Source organism: Oryctolagus cuniculus, chromosome 3 (genome assembly GCF_051225735.1).
Source record: "Oryctolagus cuniculus isolate XC-2025 breed Fujian yellow rabbit chromosome 3, ASM5122573v1, whole genome shotgun sequence".
NCBI classification, from domain to species: domain Eukaryota; kingdom Metazoa; phylum Chordata; class Mammalia; order Lagomorpha; family Leporidae; genus Oryctolagus; species Oryctolagus cuniculus.
In genome coordinates, this window is record NC_142869.1 from 8,946,881 (window position 1) to 8,967,747 (window position 20,867).

Here is a 20,867-nt window from a genome sequence, read left to right on the forward strand (position 1 = left end):
CAAATTCACTAATTATTTTCCTACTGTTTTCAGTCTTTTAAGTCTACACAAATGAGTTTTTAATTTCAGATACTATATTGCTGAGTTATCCATAGTTCTTTGATTCTTTTCTCATAGCCATTAAGCACTTATATTTGCAGAAGTCTTGGTCTGTTCTGATTTTTTTTTTTCCCCTCTTGAATCTCAGCCACATATTCCGTCTCTTTGTATGTCTGGTAATTGTCTTGATTATATATCGACAGTTTGTGTTAAAGAACTGAAGAGGCCTACAGTGATCAGGAACAACCCCCCCCCCCCTTTAGATTTATTTATTTATTTGAAAGGCAGTTACAGAGAGGCAGAGAGAGAGAAGGGAGGAGAGGGAAGAGGAGAGAGAGGTCTTGCATCTGCTATTTCACTCCCCAGATAGCCGAAATTGGTGAAGCTGCTTCTGGGTCTCCCATGTGGGTGCGGGGGCCCAAGGACTTGGTCCATCTTTTGTTGCTTTCCCAGGCCATAGCAGAGAGCTGTATCGGAAGTGGAGTAGCTGGGACTTGAACCAGTGCCCATATGGGATGCCAGCGCTGCAGAGGGCAGCTTTACCTGCTACACACACCATAGCGTTGCCTTTGAACAATGACTTATCTCTAGTCAGGGCTTGACTGGGTGTTGACCAGCGCTGCAATTTTGTTATGACTCATTTTAGTTTTGGCTCATCAGTTTCTGTGTTCCGGCTCTTCCAGGATTTTGATTGAGAACCTTGAAAATCACTATCTCCTCAGACTTGAAAAATGAAGCAGTTTCAAAATGTGGCAGGTGTCTTGGGAATTATTTGAGGCAGGCCTCCTCTCACTGGTGGTACCTTGGTTTCTAACTACCGTGAGATTGCAGGATAGTTTATTCTTTCTCATCAAAACTTCTTAGCCCACATTCTTTTTCACTTTCCCAGAACTTAACACATCTGGTTGACCAGTTCGGTTCAGCACTGTGGGTTTCTCTCCCTCCTCTGTATCCTGAGTCAGCAAACCACTTCTCAAGTACCAAATCCAGCTCCTGCTCATTTTTATACAGCTTTTAATCAAGAGTGTCTTTTTTTGTTTTTAGGGAAAGGATTTATTGACCGGGGAAATCCAGTGGGCCAGAGGGAAGGGGCGAAGAGAAGAGAGATGATGGTCAAGAGAGAGAGAGAGGATGAAGGAGAGAGAGAGATCAGGAGAGAGCACGTGTTCGGGAAGCAGGTCCTGTTATACCTTTGCTGGAGGGGCAGGGAGGTAGGAGCAGCGAATCTCTTTAGGGTGGGTGTGGAGCTGACATCTGTGGTTGGGCCCTTTGGTAACCTGGCTTCCAGCAGTGGAGCAGGGGCCAGAGCCTAGGGTGGTGTCCGGGAAGTAAATTGCGCCACGGAAAAGACGGTGCCATTTTACCAACATTCTCCCCATTTTGTTTCTTGTAAAGCAAGTGTTGTATGGGAGTGCATTGGCCCCAAAAGTCCAGGAAAGGTGGAGGGGCGATGGTCTATTTTCTATAGTTGCTTCCTGCTGACACACTCTGCTGGCATGGGGCAATGTCTCAAGCCGCGATCTCCTAGGTGGGGAGCTGAGTGTATCGCTGCAGCAGCATTTGGTTGACTGCCTGGTTGGTGAAGGCTTTGGTTCATCCATTATCACCGCCTGTAAACATTTAGGGTAGTAAAAAAGGTGAGAATAGCAGCCAGTGGTCCTAAGAGTGTCATTAACCAATGAGTGAGAGGATTTCATAGAGGAGAGTAAATGAGGGGGTCTCTGGACCCTAGTGAAGACTGTCTGATGGATGTGGTTTCACTGGGCCTGATTGGTTAACATAGTAACAGTGCTGTTAAGGTCAGTCTGTTCTGTAGTACCACGCCTGTTAGTGAGGTGATATGGCTTTGGAAGCCTCAGAGGGCACCAGCTGACAGACATTCAGACACAATGTTGTGGCTCAAAGCTGTTCATGAAATCACTACTGAGGAGAGGGAGGCTGCGAAACTGATCCCAACCAAGACTGGGAGACAGGCCACTTGTCTCTTGTGAGTGGAGGGGCTTATTTGTAGAAAAATTATGAACAATTATACAACATTAAGTTGGGGGAGGGCCATCAATACACATGGGTCGGGAGTAGAGCCATTGGAGTAAGAGTAGAGGCTATGATTACAAACGGTGAGGCCCCAAGTAGGCTAGACAGGGTCTAGAACAAAGGACAGAGTCATTATTGGAGACCTAAGAAAGGTGCTGTCTAAACCAGGAGACAGTTTTCTGATTGAGAGGCAAGTAGAAACTGACAGAATGGGTTTGATAATAATCAGGTGGGCTTTAAGGCCTTGCCAGTTATAAGGCCCAGACCTACTTCTCTCTTCACATGGTGTACATCAGAAGGGAGGTGTGAACCTCCTTAAGAGGGCACCCTGTTGACTTCCATTACCAAGCTAGCCTGGGAAGAGAGCAGGCTCAAAGGAAAGGTAGGTGGCATTTCTTAAAGGAAATCATTCTTAGTTAATATACAGCTCTGCCTGCAATGTTGCAGACCCTATTGGCTATCCCCTCGACAGCAGTGGTTACTTCGGCAACTGGGCCGAGTAAAGGGCTTTTCAGCTTAGAGCCAGTAAGGTCTGTGGTTCTGACCTGGCGTCCGTCCTTTGACCCCAGGGCAGGTCCGTTTCCACTGACCCATCTCTTGGCTGCCAGAGCTGCCAGGGCTCTTCATAAGCTGACTTCTGCTGAAGCCCTGGCTTTCCACATCAAAAGCCACCGCAGTGGACTGGCCTCTTGGGTCTCCTTGATGGCAGACCACTGTGCATCAAGCATGATGACCATCTCATACGTAAAAGCTGAGGTCACTAGTAAAACTTTCTCTCCCTTCCTTTGGTCTGAAAAGGAAGGTTTTGCTTGTTTACTGTGCCCATGGCAAAGTAAATCTAACTGTGAAATTATAATTTAAGCTCTCATTTTGGCTTTGCTATTACTACAGAAAATGTTCGCCATCTCTCTTTATAAGATCTAAAGATCAAACTGTAATCCTGGAGAGTTCTTCAGAGTAGAATTAGTTTCCCGTCTTGAATAGAGAAATGAGGGAACAAGTCAGACTTCCCAGAATGCTTACTGACACTAACAATATCAAATGAAAACTCAGCAAGCAATTTCAGTCATTCAGTAACAACTTAGGGAAACATCTACCCGACGGTCCAATGCCTTCTATAAATTTCAAGACAACACATGTATTTGGAAACATCTCAAATATCTAACACAGTGTAACTTGTTTGACCAGCAAACTCAAACATGTCAATGCCATAAACAGTTTTAGTTTCTTTTTTTAGTGTGGTTTTTTTTTTATTTATTTAAAAAAATTTTTTTTTTTTTTTTGACAGAGTGGACAGTGAGAGAGAGAGACAGAGAAAGGTCTTCCTTTTGCCGTTGGTTCACCCTCCAATGGCTGCTGCGACCGGTGGCCAGTGCATCGCACTGATCCGAAGGCAGGAGCCAGGTGCTTCTCCTGGTCTCCCATGGGGTGCAGGGCCCAAGTACTTAGGCCATCCTCCACTGCACTCCCTGGCCACAGCAGAGAGCTGGCCTGGAAGAGGGGCAACTGGGACAGAATCTGGCGCCCCGACCGGGACTAGAACCCCGTGTGCCGGCGCTGCAGGTGGAGCTGGCCAGTTTTAGTTTCTTTCTACCAACAAATTTAAAACATCTGATATAAAGAACTAAAATGTATCTTTAATCTTAACAGTTTAAATTTGAGTCTTCTTTTTTCTATAAGCCAATTAAAATAGTTGTTAATAAATTTTCCCATGTAGGCATACAATATGTATGCATGTATAACATACAAGACAGAACAATAAAGCTGTTTCAGTAATGAAAAATCTGTTTTTTAAATTACCCATTGATTCGAATTACTTTCTGCTCTTAATAACTTCAATTAACCATACTTTCTCTCAGTTGGAACCTGTAGTGCATTATTGGCTTCATCTTGGAGTCATCCCAAAGTACTGAATACAATAGAAGTTGCTGGAAAAAATCCAACAGAACCTATAGGACAAATCTAAACACAGAACAAGCAATGTTTTAGGTTTTTAGTTTTTTTTTTTTTTTTTTTTAAGATTTTATTTATTTGAAAGAGTTAGAGAGAGAGATGGAGACAGAGAGGTCTTCCATCTGCTGGTGGTTCACTCCCCAGATGGCCGCAATGGCTGGAGCTGTGCCGATCCAAAGCCAAGAGGCCAAGAGCAGGAGCTTCTTCCGGGTCTTGCATGTGGGTGCAGGGGCCCAAGGACTTGGACCATCTTCTATTGCTTTCCCAGGCCATAGCAGAGAGCTGGACCGGAAGAGGAGCACCTGGGACTAGAACTGGTGCCCATTTGGTATGCTGGCACTTCAGGCCAAGGCTTTAACCCACTGCGCCACAGCGCAGGTCCCAGTATTTTGGTTTTATATACAGCAAAAATGATACACAAAACTGGATTACAAAAGATTTAAATAGCCATGTTTAAAATTATACACTCATTAAGCAACAAGAGGCACTTGCTCACTTTACACAGTATTTTCAGAAGCACCTGTGTGAATGTACAAAACATTTATCACTTTTAGGCCTCTGGCCCTTTCTCATTAAAATAACCATCATGTGTGGTAACATAAGATCGTTAGACTTTTTAACTTTTGAGCATTTGTATCAGTAGCATTTTACATAGTCATAACTTAAAATTTAGCTCTACTTGACAGTACCTGTAGTATAATCCAAATAGCCTGATTAGTTGCTGTCTCTACTAGATGAGAGACATACATCTGTTGATATTTCTAGGGACCTAGCTGAAGATGATACTGAAGTCCAAAGAATTTGGAACTTTGATTTTTGAATGCCTGTCAAGGATGCCAAGAAGGCTTAAAATATCTAGTTGAAATAACACCCCTTAATATCATGACATAATATAGACCAGATTTGATCATTGTTACAAACTGAATACTCAAATGTTTTAGGATAAGAATATATGCAAATAAACTAGAACTCTTAATAAAAACTCAGCTGTTTAAACAATCAGAACTTAACAGAAACATTAAGAGAACACAATAGATTACTTCCATGGAACACAAAATCTGTGTCTCTTTGGTTCCAAAAATCAGAAATAAAAACCTTAAATTTAAGAGCTAGTACATGGAAGAATCAAATCCCATGATTTGGAGCAATTTTAAGAGTCAGAACTAGGAAGAGAGAATAGTACTGGAGCTGGCTGGAGAACTGGCAGTCACCAATTAGACAAAACTATCAAAAGGAGATGCTGTAGGTTCTAAACAGATTTTTAAGATGATTTCAAAATATTACAAAAACCTCATTGCTTTAACAGAAGATCAGATTCTGTTTCTATGTCAGATAATAGCTTTTGCTTTCCACCTGCTGATTTCCTTGATTTACATTTTGAAATAACTCTTTAGAAATCTCCAAATTAAGACATTTTCTAAATAAGATAACACATCAAATTTCAACCTTAGTGGAAATTAAGAGAACTTGAGCCAGAGAAGGTTTAAAACAGATAGGAGAAAGTTTAGACATAGGAAATCTTGCACTTTTCTGAATGCTCACAGATAGAAATCTTGAACTGATTGTTGAGGTAGGAGACCACCGAGAGGAAGATCAAGATGGAATGCAGGAAGAAGCTGCCATGGCGACCCGTAGAGTTGGATTGGCAGATATTGGGCGTCCCTGAGATCACGGCTGTCCGACAGGAGGATACGGGAACAAGGGGTAGAGGTCTTCATCCATGCACCCATTGGAGCCCAAGGCTTAGCCGTAGAAGGGAAGTGGGTTGAGTCGTCACCCATACCTGCTGTTGCCTGGGACAGAGTCCACAGAGGCATGAGGCTGTAGGAGTTAGGGTACCTGATACCCGGACTTTCAGGACGAGTAAAAAGTCACACTGAGAGGTTCTTCCTTCTGCCCTGTCTTACCTCAGGGACTTGAAAGGCTGGTATGTGGATGGAGGCGTGGGGGTGTGCTTTGTGGTGCCCAGAAATCCAGGATCCCGAAGCAGCTCAGATCCCTGGGGGAGAGCAAGGTTGACAGGAGAGCCTGGATATGAGTCACGGCACCAATGTAAGGGCAGCACAAAACACACCAAACACCAGAATTGAAAGGGTTTATTGACCGGGGAAATTCGACAGGCCCAGAGGAAAGGGGTGAAGAGAAAAGAGATGGGGTCGAGAGATAGATCAGGAGAGAGCTTATGTTTTTCAGTAACTGAAATGTTGAAAGCATGGTGTTGTATGACACGTGAAAGTTAAACGAAGGTCGGATTTCAGGGTGCATATTCATCAGTTTACATGTTGTCTGTGTCTGCTTTCTAGCTACAGTGCCAGAGTGGAATACTTGCAGTAGAGACCATATGCCTTGAAAAACTCAAAATTATTACTCTCTGGCCTTTAATAGAGAAATATTTGCCTGCCAACCACAGATCTACAGTAGTGTTTCTCAAAGCGTGGGCTGTGGACTCTTGGGATCCATACATGGAATCTATAAGATCAAACTGATGATAGTTATTACTAAGGTTTTTCATTTTCCACTTTGTTGGTGTCTGAGGGGATGGTGTGGAAGCCATGATGGGTTAAACTGCTCCTGCCTTACCAAAAGTTGGAGCAGTAGCAGCCGGACTGTGCTGGCAGGCTGAGTTCTTCAGTGCCACATGAGCCTAGTAAATTAATTGTGTTTTAACTTAAAGGGGATGAAACAAAATAATTTGCCTTTTTAGTCATTTTTATGATAATGCTTAATTTCAAATACATATTATTACAGATTGAAGGTAGAAACAAGTTGAATTTCAAGCTTTTATTAAGGCTGCCGGCGCCGCGGCTCACTAGGCTAATCCTCCGCCTAGCGGCGCCAGCACACCGGGTTCTAGTCCCGGTCGGGGCGCCGGATTCTGTCCCGGTTGCCCCTCTTCCAGGCCAGCTCTCTGCTATGGCCAGGGAGTGCAGTGGAGGATGGCCCAGGTGCTTGGGCCCTGCACCCCATGGGAGACCAGGAAAAGCACCTGGCTCCTGGCTCCTGCCATCGGATCAGCGCAGTGCGCCGGCCGCAGCGCGCTGGCCGCGGCGGCCATTGGAGGGTGAACCAACGGCAAAGGAAGACCTTTCTCTCTGTCTCTCTCTCTCTCACTGTCCACTCTGCCTGTCAAAAATAAAAAAATAAATAAATAAATAAAAAAAAAATAAAATAAAAAAAAAATATTAAGGCTGACATTAAGACTATTTGCAACAAAGACAGTGCCACGCTTGTTGCTAAATTGTTTTGTTAGAGAAAATATCATTTCTTCATGAAAATGTTATTTATATTAATATGTAATGAATTGATACATATTAAAATTTTCTGTTTTAATTCTGAAAATTTAAAATACAGCAGTAGCACATAGATAAGAGATTAATGTAGTTAGAGTTGCCAACTCCAGTTTTTACAAGGCTTCCATCTAGTGGTATATGTGTCTGTTTTTCCTCTTTATGTGGTTGTGTTGTTAAAACACTTGACATCAATAGTTTTCATTCTTTTAAATGAAGTTAGAAGCAACTGAGGTTTTGGTGTTTTTTTTTTTTTTTACTACTTTGCATTGTTTTATTTTGCCTCCCACATTATTTAAATATAAAAATGACAAGCCTACGGAAATTGGAGTTGATATCGTTTAGTTTAAAAATTTAAAAGGACATTTCTCTGAACTTTCCTGCATTGTAATTTTTTGATTGACTTTTAATTATGGTGAGGTAGGTAGGCAGTAATAGTTAAGGGAATGCATTAGCCATGGTCTTAAGTAACAGCAGAAACAAGTCTTCCAAGGATCACCATGTGCCCCTGTGAGAGGTTTATCCTTGTAGAAGATCATAGAAACATAATTAAAATAAAAACTTTGGTGTTGATGTGAATTCACATATATTGACAATTTCAAAACATAATCCCATTTCAGTATATCATGATATTGAAGTAGAGAAATTAAATACACAATTAATAACGAGATGGTATAAGAAGGAAAAAGGCTTGAAAGTAACACCAAGGGGCCGGCTGCTGTGGCACAGTGGGTTAAAGCCCTAGCCTGCTGTGCCGGCATCCCATACGGGCACCGGTTTGAGTCCCAGCTGCTTCTCTTACAGTGCAGCTCTCTGCTATGGCCTGGGAAAGCAGTAAATGATGGCCCAAGTCCTTGGGCCCCTGTACCTATATGTGAGATTCGGAGGAAGCTCCTGGCTCTGGCTTCAAAGCAGCTCAGCTCTGGCCGTTGTGGTCATTTGGGGAGTGAGCTAGAGGAATGGAAGACCTCTCTCTATAGCTTTCTCGCTCGTTTGCGCTCTCTTTCTGGTTCAACCTTTCTCTGTAATTCTCTTTCAAATAAATAAACAAATTTTTTTTATTATTTTTTAAGTAACATGAAAACATTAACTGAATTAATCATGGTTTCAGGTAGAAAAGTATCCGTGAAAAATGAAACAAGTTTACAGACTACTTTTGAGTGCCTTCAGCTTAATGTCATTTTATTTCCTTATGGTAGTTGAGGTTTTTTTTTTTTTTTTTGTTTGTTTTTTTTTTTTTAAGATTTTATTTATTTGAAAGGCAGAGTTACACAGAGGTGGGGGGTGTGTGTGTAGAGGAGAGGTCTTCCATCTGCAGGTTCACTCCCTGATTGGCCGCATCGGCCAGAGCTGGGCTGATCTGAAGCCAGGAGCTTCTTCTGGATCTCCCACGTGGGTGCAGGGGCCCAAGGACTGGGGCCATCCTCCACTGCCTTCCCAGGCCACAGCAGAGAGCTGGATTGGAAATGGAGCAGCGAGGTCTTCAGGCTGCCCACATAGGGGATATCAGCACTATACCACAGTGCTGGCCTGATAGTTGAATCTTAAAAGTAAAAGTACTCCTGTACCCAGCATCTGCACATGACATGAGAGGAGATATGAAGTCCTACAATTTTGCTGATTTCACTGAATACTTCATTTGTTGTGCTGTCTTTTGTTAGATGCATTGTATTATTTTCATGTTCTTTGTTACTTAGATTCCATTTTTATGGTGCAGATGTTTAATGATACATTTGCTTTGAAGGTTGGCCATCTTTGTTCAATGTTTTTCTATTGCACAAAGCTTTTTTTCCACTGTGCTTCTTTAAAGCGAATATGTTAGAGCTATCAGTTCATATTAATTTTGTGGATGTTTTTGCTTATTTTTGCAATTAAAACAACTTCTCAAAAAGATAAATATATAAATGACTGGGATTATGTTAAGGCAGAGCAGATCCAACTGACTTCTGCCTGCTAGATGTCATTAGTGTATCTTGACCCTGGTATAGACAGCTTTTTAAATGGAGATCAGAGAGTCATAACCTTAGTACCTAGTGATCGTTTTCTCAGATATTTAAAAATAATCATTTCTTTTCCTCTGAAGGTTCTAAGGCCCAGCAGCTTCTACAAGGACTGCAAGCCAGTGATGAAAGTCAGCAGCTGCAGGCAGTTATTGAAATGTGTCAGTTGTTGGTCATGGGCAATGAGGAGACACTGGGAGGGTTTCCTGTCAAGAGTGTTGTTCCAGCTTTGGTAAGCCTGCAGTTTTCCCCTTGATTTACCTTAATTGCTCTTTGAATCCTGCTGTTTTTTTCTGAATGCATGGTTATTGTCATTATGACTTCTAAAACAGAATTGAGAGAGAGGACTACATGGCTCGATGCTTTTATTTTATGTGTATTGATATTGTGAGGCATTATTAATCATGAGTTGGTAAATTTTTCTAAACCATTTTTTGATGGATTGGCACTAGATCTTTGATATTTAAATGACTGGTTTTCAATTATTCTCCCTGACCCTTATTGTGTAAAATGTACATACTTTACTACTGAGCCACTGATAATAATAAAAGAAGCTCATTGGGTTATCTGTGTAATCAGAAAGGTTTCATATTTGGGAAGAGCAGTCAGGTACCTTGTTGGGTCATCCTGATTTCAAAGATTTCATGGTAAGCCAAAAGAAGTGTAAGGAGCATGGAAAAGAAAACCTATTGAACATATATGTGAGCTGATATTATGGTACTTGGGATTTATTAACATTTTAATTGATCTAAGCTTTTTAATGTGAAAACAACAGGAAGAAAAAGTTTCATTACCAAGTGTAGGCTCTTTACCCATTTTGTAATTTTTAAATAAAGGCTTGGGAATATTTTTCTACAAAAGTAGAGAAAGTGGCTATAATTTAAGATTAAAGTTGTATGAATCTAATACTAACAATAATTGTGATTACATTTATAGAATATTTGGGAAGTTATAAATAACATGTAAATTGTTTTCACATATCCAATAAAGGTGACAAAAATGAAACTATGGTTGTCGGTATGACAGATTGTCGTATTTGATCACAGTAACAAACTTTGGCAAGATCTAAGGAAAGGCCTGTCAGATGCAAGATGGAATAATCTGTATCCTGCCTGTTCTTGTTGGGGTGCTTTAGTATATCAGGTGTTGTTAAAGCATAGATCAGTTCATTCATCTTGTGCCGCTCAGACCTCCAAATAATCAAAGCATGTTCTCCAATCTTAACAGTCTATTTTAGTGAAAGATTGTGTGTTTCTTTCTATATGTTTCATGAAAACAGTATTAGTCTTTGTAGTTTTAGATTTTGCCTGTGTTCATATCCATTTTCAGATTGCTGATTTGTTTAGCAGATGGCTTCCATGATGTGAACTTTTTCTGTTCACTAAAAAATAAATAGCAACAAAGAACTGCGATTACCTTATACTGTCTGCGGTTAAAATGCAGTTTTTGTTAGCTAAATAAAAAAGCCATTAACATCTAGGCAGGAATGCTGACACAGATTCAATTCACTTAATTTGCTAGTTGTTGATTAGATTTAAGTACTTAATAGTCTTGCAGGAGTCAGCTTGTGTTATTTATAATGGCTGCTGTTAAAGAGTTGACCACATTTATCTATTTATCAAATTGAATATCATTAATATATATTTATTCATCATCATGCACTTTGGTGGCCATAAACAGTCATTTCATAGTTCTGGGACTTTTATTTAAGAATATAGGTTCTAATACTTTATATCTTTTTAACAGATAACGTTACTACAGATGGAACATAATTTCGATATTGTAAGTATGTACTGTTTTTTGAAAACATGGTAAATTTACATTATGAATTTTTATTAAGTGAAAATCCCTCTTGTTTTCTAGATGAACCATGCTTGTCGAGCCTTAACATACATGATGGAAGCACTTCCTCGATCGTCTGCTGTTGTGGTAGATGCTATTCCTGTCTTCTTAGAAAAGGTAATCCAGGGTGTGCATTTGTCTTAGAAGTTAAGTTGTCTGTGTCCCGTATTGGAGCACCCAAGCTGGATTTCAACTTCGGGCTCCGCATTCCAGCTTCCTGTCAGTGCAGTTCCAGGGAGGCAGCAGATGATTGCTCGTCCTTGGGTCCCAGCCATCCACATGGGAGCCCTGGATCAAGTTCCCAGTTTTTCAATTCCTGAGCGGCCTAGTCCTGGCCCTATGGGTATTTGGGGAGTTAACTAGGGGAATGGAGAGTTCTTTTTGCATTTGCATGCTTCTCTCTTAACTCTGCTTCTCAAATAAAAATGAAAGAGAAGGAAAAGTCAATTCTGTATTTGCTCAACTTGTTCAAAAGTAGGCATGTGGGATTGAGTTTTAAATATTATCTTTTTTTTTTGGACAGTGTTAGACAGAAAGGTCTTCCTTCTGTTGGTTCACCCCCGCAATGGCTGCTACGGCCGGTGCACTGCGCCAATCTGAAGCCAGGAGCCAGGTGCTTCCTCCTGGTCTCCCACGCAGGTGCAGGGCCCAAGCACTTGGGCCATCCTCCACTGCCCTTGCGGGCCACAGCAGAGAGCTGGACTGGAAGAGGAGCAACCGGGATTGAATCTGGAACCCTAACTGGGACTAGAACCCCGGGGTGCCAGTGCTGCAGGCGGAGGATTAGCCACGTGAGCTGTGGCGCCGGCCCAGGGATTGAGTTTTAAATTCTGGAATTCTAGCTTCCGTAATCTTAACTCAAATATATTTTTTATACAAGATTCTTGCAAAATATTTCATATTCTACATAGTAATGAAGTTGAAGCTAGTAAATCATTTATAAAATCAGCCCTTTTTACATTTTTTTATTGTAGTAGTCATCGCATATGTATGTTTCAGAAAAGAGCTTAAAACACTTGATAGAACAAATCTCACTTCTAGAAAACATCCCAGTGAGGCTGATAACTGCTTGTACCCGCTTTGCGGTTGAGAAGGCTAGACAGGCAGAGTCCCTTGCTCAGGGTCATGAAGTTGGATCAGTGGACAAAGGAAATTTTTTTCATGTGGTTTATTCTGTGATTGTTTTTGGTCTGTCTTGTGGATCTTTAACATACAATAGAACTTGTTTTATGTAATAAATTTAGAATATAGTGTAAAATTGAGGACTTGATTTTAAAATTTGTTAAAACAACCCACATAGTTTAAAGATATATGGTTAGTTATATAATAGAGTTTAGTTTATTCTCTATGCAAAACATGTTAGCATCTTAAAACAAAGCAGAGTTGTTAGAAGGAAGTTGTACTGATTATTCCATGTAGCTTAAGTTACTAAGTGGTTTCCTGTGGTGGGTTTCATGGTAGATGTAGTATGGATGGATGGGAATTAAAGGGAAATACTGTGTATAGTCATATAGATGGCACACGTCTGGGAAAGAGTTTCAACGATGACCTCAAGTTACCTATTTACATGTTTGCAGCTGCAAGTTATTCAGTGTATCGATGTGGCAGAGCAGGCCTTGACTGCCTTGGAAATGTTGTCACGGAGACACAGTAAAGCCATTCTACAGGCGGTAAGTGCTCTTCATTTTATGCTGGGTTTTAGATCTGCCTTTGTATTGGGTCCTTGGTTGCAATCTTTATGAGATCTGGATGTTGTTTCCTGGTGATAGGCTAGGCTTTTTGGCAGTTAATTTTTTTAATTGCTGATAAAAGGACTTTTCTTTGCCTTAACAGTTTTCTATATTTTAGGGTGGTTTGGCAGACTGCTTGCTGTATCTAGAATTCTTCAGCATCAATGCCCAAAGAAATGCACTAGCAATTGCGGCCAACTGCTGCCAAAGTATCACACCAGATGAATTTCATTTTGTGGCAGATTCCCTCCCGTTGCTTACCCAAAGGCTAACTCATCAGGTAAAATATGAACCTATTTTATGTGTCATAAAACATTTTTATTTTTATTTTTAAAATTGGAAGTTTCAGCTAATGTCTTGAGTATTTGAATAGGATGTATATGATTAAAAGGGTTCTGATACATATTTTCTTCCATGTTATCCAGTCATATACCATACTAGATTGGGTTCACAACCCAAATGGTCTCAGTGGTAGGGCTGCACCAAGGTGAAGCCAGGAGCTTAGAACTCCATTCTGGTCCCCTATGTGGGTGGCAGGGGTCCACGTGCTGAGGCCATCTTCTGGTGCTTTCCTAGGCACATTAGGAGGGAGCTGGATCAGAAGTGCAGCAGATGGAACTTGAACAAGCATCCATATCAGATGCTGGCTTCACAGGTGGAGGCTTAACCTGCTGTGCCACAATGCTGGGCCCTTTAAAAATGCTTTTACAAAGTGTGCTTAAAAGCTTGGGGGAGATCAGGTATATATATATTTAAACAAATAAGGCATTTATATAACATAGATAAAAGTAATGATCATTGAGTCACTCCAAAGTAGTTTACTTCTAAAATGATCAGAACAAAGTAATGCTATTCATTTTTTTCTTAGTTTATTTTTAAAATATAGTTGACTGAGCTGCTCTGTCCTTTCTGTGGGCTAAAAAATGTGTACTCCAGTTCATTGTGATAACTAGTACTGTATGATATTCTTGTTTCAAAAATACAAACAAGTCAGAGGTTACATAGTAGATGGCTATTTTAGTACATTTGTAGATTTACATAGTGACATAGAAAATGTAGGGCTTTTGTAATGAATTATTTTTATATAAGCAAGTCTAGTTTTCACATTTGGAATCCACTTATAATTTTAAAGAAATCAAGATCTCTCAAAACATTACACAAGTCAATAAAATTCTTTTTTTATTAGAATTATTTCAGTGTATTCTCAGTGAAGCTATTCTGATTATTTTGTAGTGCAACATTTTTTTCTAGTGACCCTTTCCTGGTTTTCTAATAAATCCTTTCTAATTTATTTTTATTATATATTGCATTGTATACTATATATTATATGAAACTTATTTATATCTATATCAAATCTGTACCATTTTTTTTTAAAGATTGACTTATTTGAAAGGCAGAGTCTCAGAGAGAGAAGGGGAGGAGATATCGTCTATCCATTGGTTCACTTAAATGGTTGCAATGGCTGGGCCAGGCTGAAGCCAAGAGGCCTTGAACTCCATCTGAGCTTCCCATGTAGATGGCAGGAGCCCAAGCATTTGGGCTGGATTGGAAGTGGAGCAGCCAGGACTCAAGCTATGGTTTGCCATAGTGTCATTACCAATATAATTGTCTCTGCATCTGTGTGGGATTGGTTCTAGGACAACTGTGGTGATACTGAAATCAGCTGATGCTCAAGTCCCTGTACACTTGTGGTTCACATAACCATATTGTCAACGTTTTTAGTGTTCATGTTTAAACATTAAACATTTATACCTGGGATGCTTTTAAATGAAAGTAGGGTACCCATCTTTTCTTTATTATCACTTTTGATTAGGTAATGAGATTATGTAAGCGTGATATTTGTTATTTTCTGTATGTTTGCTCTGTCTTGGGGTTTTTATGGAAGAGGGAGGTGATTGTGTCAGTATGGTTTTCTTTGCATTGAAATCTTTATCACTGACTGTATCTTGTTTAACTTGCTCTTCAAGCTCATAGGTACTAATTGAGCTTACTTTAGAGAGCTTGATCAGGAAGATAAGGTAATGATGTATGATAATAAAAAGGTTTTATATTAATATAATTTATTCTCCTCTAAAAAAAATAGGACAAAAAGTCAGTAGAAAGCACTTGCCTTTGTTTTGCACGTCTTGTGGACAACTTCCAACATGAGGAGGTAAGCATCAGTCCTTGGTAATATTTTTATGAAGTTGTTGAATTGCTGAGTAATATTTTTATCTATTTATTTTTTACAATAATTTTTTTCCCTTGTGTTTGTGAAGAATTTACTCCAGCAGGTTGCTTCCAAAGATCTGCTTACAAATGTTCAACAGCTGTTGGTAGTGACTCCACCCATTTTGAGTTCTGGGATGTTTATAATGGTGGTTCGAATGTTTTCTCTGATGTGCTCTAACTGTCCAACATTAGCTGTTCAACTTATGAAGCAGAGTAAGTGCTTTTTTATTATCTACTTTAAGCTGGAAAGGAGTTTCGTTTGTTCCTCATTAATGTCAAAGTTATTATAAGCCAAGCAAGTAGAAGGTATTACTGGGGCAAGCGCCATGGCACACTAGGTTAATCCTCCGCCTGCGCCGCCGGCATCCCATATCGGCGCCGGTTCTAGTCCAGTTGCTCCTCTTCCAGTCCAGCTCTCTGCTTTGGCCTGGGATAGCAGTGGAAGATGTCCCAGGTGCTTTGTCCCCTGCACCCATGTGGGAGACCAGGAAAATAGCACCTGGCTCCTGGCTTCAGATCGGCGTGGCCATTTGGGGAGTGAACCCATGAAGGGAAGACCTTTCTCTCTGTCTCTCTCTCTCTCACTATCTATGACTCTGCCTCTTAAATAAATAAGTAAAATCTTAAAAAAAAAAAAAAAATTACTGAATAGGAAAGCTGCAGAATGTTAATAATAATAATTATGTTTTGGAACAATATATCAGTGTTTCTAACCTCAGCGTATTACATTATGTATTCAAAATTTACCCTCAGTGGTTTTAGAGTTAAGAACTCTAGATCTCTCATCATGCATTTAAATAGAGAAATCTGAGTTCTGCCATTATCAATCACTGCTTGTCTTTAGCTTATAAGTTTGTTTTTTTTTTAAACCCATATTAAGATTCTCTGGCAGTTTATCTGATTCCCAAATGCTTTCCTGCATAAAAATTTGGAGCTTATTTACAGTGGCAACTGCTTGCTAAGTTAGTATTTCCAAACGTTTGCGATCCTTTCCCATCCTATAGGAAATCAGTGCTTTCTGCACTGCTATTACGGTTTACCATTCTTTCCCTGAATAGACTCGACAAGCGTGTATCAGAGGATGATAAGGTTTCAGAATACATCAGTTTTTTATGATTATTTCCAGCAGAGTATTAATCACATTTATGTGAAGCATTTAAAATTAAATACTCTTTTAATTACTGAGTATGTCACATTGAGATTCAGTGACGACTTTCACTGATACAGTAGCTTTTGGTCCAATTGTCTCAGACAGTGTGCTTAATGGTGTAATTTTTTGGTTTGGGGGAAACTTAATTTTAGATTTAGTTGAAATTTTTTAGTGAATTAGTGCGTTAGCCATTGCCACAGAGCTTTGTTGAAAGACAATACTGGGGCTGGCACTGTGGTATGGAGGGTAAAACTTCTGCTTGTGACGCTGGCATCCCATTTGGGCACCAGTCCGAGTCCCAGCTCCTCCATTTCTGATCCAGCTCCCTATCAATATGCCTGGGAAAGCAGTGGAGGATGGCCCAGTCCTTGCCCCCCAAACCCATGTGAGAGACCCAGGGGAAGCTCCCATATGGGCTCCAGTTCTAGTCCCGACTGCTCCACTTCTGATCCAGCTCTCTGCTATGGCCTGGGAAAGCAGTAGAAGACGACCAGGTCCTTGGGCCCCTGCACCCATGTAGGAGACCTGGAAGAAGCTTCTGGCTTCAGTGTGGCCCAGCCCTGGCTGTTGCAGGCACTTGGGGAGTGAACCAGTGGATGGAAGATTTTTCTCTCTCTCTCCCTAACTCTGCCTTTTAAGTAAATAAAATCATTCTTAAAAAAGAAAAAAACAATGTTGAAGTAATTAGTTGAAAAGATTTCTCTTAAGATATTCAGATTGTTTCCCAAAGTTAGTATTCTGAAGAATACTTTTATCGAGTACTAGGAACAGTTTTCTTTGCCTAAATAAGATTAGCAAAGGTCCTACTCCTTGAAGATTCACAATATATTTAGTAAAATGCCAGAGAACTCTTTAAACCTTACATATCTCAACATTGTCTTGATGTTTGAGTACAGATTCTCTCATTTCCACATCTCTAAATACAGTTAGGGAAATCACTGCCTCATATTTGCTTGCTTAAACATTTTGGTTTTCTTGTTCTTTTATTGTCATAAATGTTTCTACCTCTTTTGCATCCTGCAGGAAGTTTGCCACACATTTATCATATAGACACTGCTGTACTTTTTTTTTTTTTTGTTATCTCAGGAAACATGATCCTCTGTCTCCATTTCATTATTTACCTTCTTTTAAAAAGTTTAAAAAATTCTTATGTTTAATTCAATGCTTTCACTTATTTGAAAGAGAGAGAGAGAGGTCTTCCAACCACTGGTTCATGCCCCAGTTGACCGCAAAGGCCAGAGCTGTGCTGATCAGGAGCCAGGAGCTGCTTCTGGGTCTTCCACCAAAGTACAGGGGTGGCCTGTCTTCTATTGCTTTCCCAGGCCACAGCAGAGAGCTGGATTGGAAGTGGAGCAGACGAGTCTAGAACTGGTGTCCGTATGGGATGCCAGCACTGCAGGCGGCAGCTTTACCTGCTACGCCACAGCTCCTGCCCCCACGCTCAGATTTCTTTTCTTTCTTTTCTTTTTTTCTTTTTTTTTTTTTTTTGAATTTATTTATTTGAAAGAGTTACACGGGGCGGGGGTGGGGGGTCTTCCATCCGATGGCTCGCTCCCCAGTTGGCCGCAACCGCCAGAGCTGTGACAATCTGAAACCAGGAGCCAGGAGCTTCTTCCATGTCTCCCACATGGGTGCAAGGGCCTGAGGACTTGGGCCATTTGTACTGCACTTTCAAATTTCTTAACAAAATTATTTCTTTATAAGAAATTTTCTAAAATTTGTAACCACTGTTTGTGAATTTATGTATAAACATTTCATTGAAATGTGACGTCTCCAGAAGGAAAAAGTTAAAAATCTACAGACATTTCTTACTAGTTTTTTATTATGGCTCATTTGGACTTAGTTTCTGTATTATGTCGCATAAGAAAATAATTGTAATTATTTTCTGTCTTGGGGAATGACCGTCCCTTGGATGAGGTCCTGGAGTATAACAAGGTTTGCTATTTGCTGTTGGTTTGCAGACATTGCAGAAACGCTTCACTTCCTCTTGTGTGGTGCCTCCAATGGAAGTTGTCAGGAGCAGATTGATCTTGTTCCACGGAGTCCTCAAGAACTATATGAACTGACATCTCTGATTTGGTAAAGATTGGGCTAATAGTAACTCCTGTGAGGTCATTTTACCTTACAGGCCTAACGTTTACTCATAGTTCAGATGCTGCTGCTTAAAAATAACTGCACTTTTTATTTGCAGTGAACTTATGCCGTGTTTACCAAAAGAAGGCATTTTTGCAGTTGATACCATGTTGAAGAAAGGAAATGCACAGAACACAGATGGTGCGATATGGCAGTGGCGTGATGACCGGGGCCTGTGGCATCCCTATAACAGGATTGACAGCCGGATCATTGAGGTAGTAGTTTCATCGTACCGTTCAAATATATCTATGTTGGGGAGTGGGTGTAAGGGAATGGGAATTGTACTGAGCATGCTCAGTTCTGAGTAAAGACTCATCTCATTTTGTCTCCTGAGAACAAGTTTCTCATTTCTGTTTAGGTCAGAAAGCACGGTGTTCTAGTCCTGCTTCTGCTGCTAACCACCTGATTGATTCAGAACATGTAATTCATTTTTTTTTTTTCCAGTCTCCTTGTTTCTGAAAGGAAACATTGAAGAGTAGACTACATATCTTTCTAAAACATTCCTATCTTCTATCCAAAAGAAACCTCCTCAAAGTAAAGATTTGCATACTGCTCAATATATTTTTACAAGATTTATTCATTTATTTGAAAGAGTTACACAGAGAAGGACAGGCCAAGAGAGGTCTTCCATCTGTTGGTTCACTCCCCAATTGGCTGCATCCAAATCTCCTGGCTGATCCAAAGCCAGGAGACAGGAGCTGCTTCTGGGTCTCCCACACCAGTGCAGGGACCCAAGGACTTGGGCCATCTTCTACTGCTTTCCCAGGCCATAGCAGAGAGCTGGATCAGAAGTGGAGCAGTTGGGTCTTGAACCATATGAGATGGCACTGTAGGCAGTGGCTTTACCTGCTATGCCACTGGCCCCTCAATATTTTTTAAGAGTAAAAACTTTGAAATAAATTAAATACCTATCTCTGAGTGAACTAATAAATTGTGATACATATGTATGTTCATGGGATTCGTTTCAGGATCTCAGCAAGATAAAAAAGATGAATTAATACAAAGGAGAGAAGTACATCAAAATATTAACAGCGATTTTCTGTGACAGTTTTGTGTGTGTGCATCTGTGTGTTAAGATTTATTTACTTATGAGACAGAATTACTCAAGGAGAGGGAGCAATAGAAAGAGTGGGAGACCCCGAGAGCATGATGTTCCATCCGCTGATTCATTCCCTAAATATTTGCAGTGGCCAGCACCCAGCCCGATTCAGGGCCAAGAGCCTGCACTCCATCCTGGACCCCCTTATGGGTGGCAGGGACACAAGTACCTGGGCCATCTTCCACTCTTTTACCAGGCACATTAGCAGGGGGTTGGATAGGGAGCAGAGCAGCCAGCACTCATGGGACGCCATTGTCACCGGCGTCAGCCCAGCCCGCTTTGCCACAACACCAGTCCTGTGATTTTCTTTACTTCCATACTTTTATGTGTTTTTAGTGCTGAAATATTTTAAATTCTCAATTCAGCCAAATATTTGCCCTAAGTTATGTAAATTGAGATGCATTGCATCATTTACTTATATTTTCAATATATAAGATAACTGTAATCTTATATTTTCTAATTTCCTTTTTAAAAAAATTTTTTTGAGAGGCAGAGTTAACAGAGAGAGGGAGACAGATATAGAGGTCTTCCATCCGATGGTTCACTCCCCAAATGGCCACAATGGCTGGAGCTAGGCCAATCCAAAGCCAGGAGCTTCTTCTGGGTCTCCCATGTGGGTGCAGGAGTCCAAGCACTTGAGCTGTCTTCCACTACTTTCCCAGGTCATCAGCAGGGAGCTGGACTGGAAGTGGGGCAGCCGAGACTTGAACCGGTGCCCTTGTGGGATGCTGGCACCACAGGCGGCAACAGCCCCATATTTTCGAATTTCAACTTTGGAGGTTTGAAATTTTTTCAGAACTTCACAGTTTAAAATATGGATTTTTGAAAAAAATTTAGTCAGACTTAAGAGCAAGAGTTCTTAGGAAGAAATCTACATTTAGAGTTTGCCATCTTTTCTGAGGACATTAACTGTGGCATTAACTTTTGTGTACTGCTAGCCTTAGTATATATGAGTAGGCCAGGTTTGCTAAATGGTTTTGGTCCCTAACACTTTTCTTTTTAGCATTTTCCTGGTAATATGTCTTCATCCTACTAGCTTTTATTTCCTAAGAATCCTGTCACTGTTCAATATGAGTCTTAAGCCTAGACTGGAAGAAAGACTATTCCATCACTTCTGTAGTCTTTCTAAAGTCAAGCAGTGTTAGTCAAAACTGTCTGAATTTAGAGTAAATTCTCTTTAACTCATGCAATCCTGGCAGTGAACTTAGTTCCAGTTATGTTCCTTTCTGTCTTAAAGCACAATCTAAGTATCAAGGCTTCTTTTGTTTTGTTTTTGGTGGGATGTTCAGTCTATCATATAAATGTTTTTAACTTAAGAATTAAGAATATCAAGAATACGAATAAGTTTTTTTTCCTATTAGCAATGCCTTAAAGTTTTCTTAATACAAA

At 40.4% G+C, this 20,867-nt stretch overlaps 1 protein-coding gene across 40 annotated transcripts in view; it reads left to right on the top strand.

The window, feature by feature from the left end:
- TRIP12 (thyroid hormone receptor interactor 12) overlaps positions 1-20,867 on the top strand; it is a 150,121-nt gene that overhangs the window by 88,723 nt on the left and 40,531 nt on the right. For 21 of the 40 annotated variants that reach the window (XM_070070086.2, XM_089329773.1, XM_089329777.1 and 18 more), the window contains 9 exons: positions 9,397-9,545; positions 11,060-11,095; positions 11,177-11,272; positions 12,733-12,825; positions 13,004-13,165; positions 14,969-15,037; positions 15,144-15,309; positions 18,208-18,325; positions 18,438-18,594. In XM_070070086.2, the coding sequence (XP_069926187.1) occupies positions 9,397-9,545; positions 11,060-11,095; positions 11,177-11,272; positions 12,733-12,825; positions 13,004-13,165; positions 14,969-15,037; positions 15,144-15,309; positions 18,208-18,325; positions 18,438-18,594 (1,046 nt within the window). Of the gene's footprint in view, positions 1-9,396; positions 9,546-11,059; positions 11,096-11,176; positions 11,273-12,732; positions 12,826-13,003; positions 13,166-14,968; positions 15,038-15,143; positions 15,310-18,207; positions 18,326-18,437; positions 18,598-20,867 lie in introns of all 40 variants that reach the window. The other 19 variants (XM_051849049.3, XM_089329771.1, XM_070070091.2 and 16 more) reach the window with 1 other exon arrangement.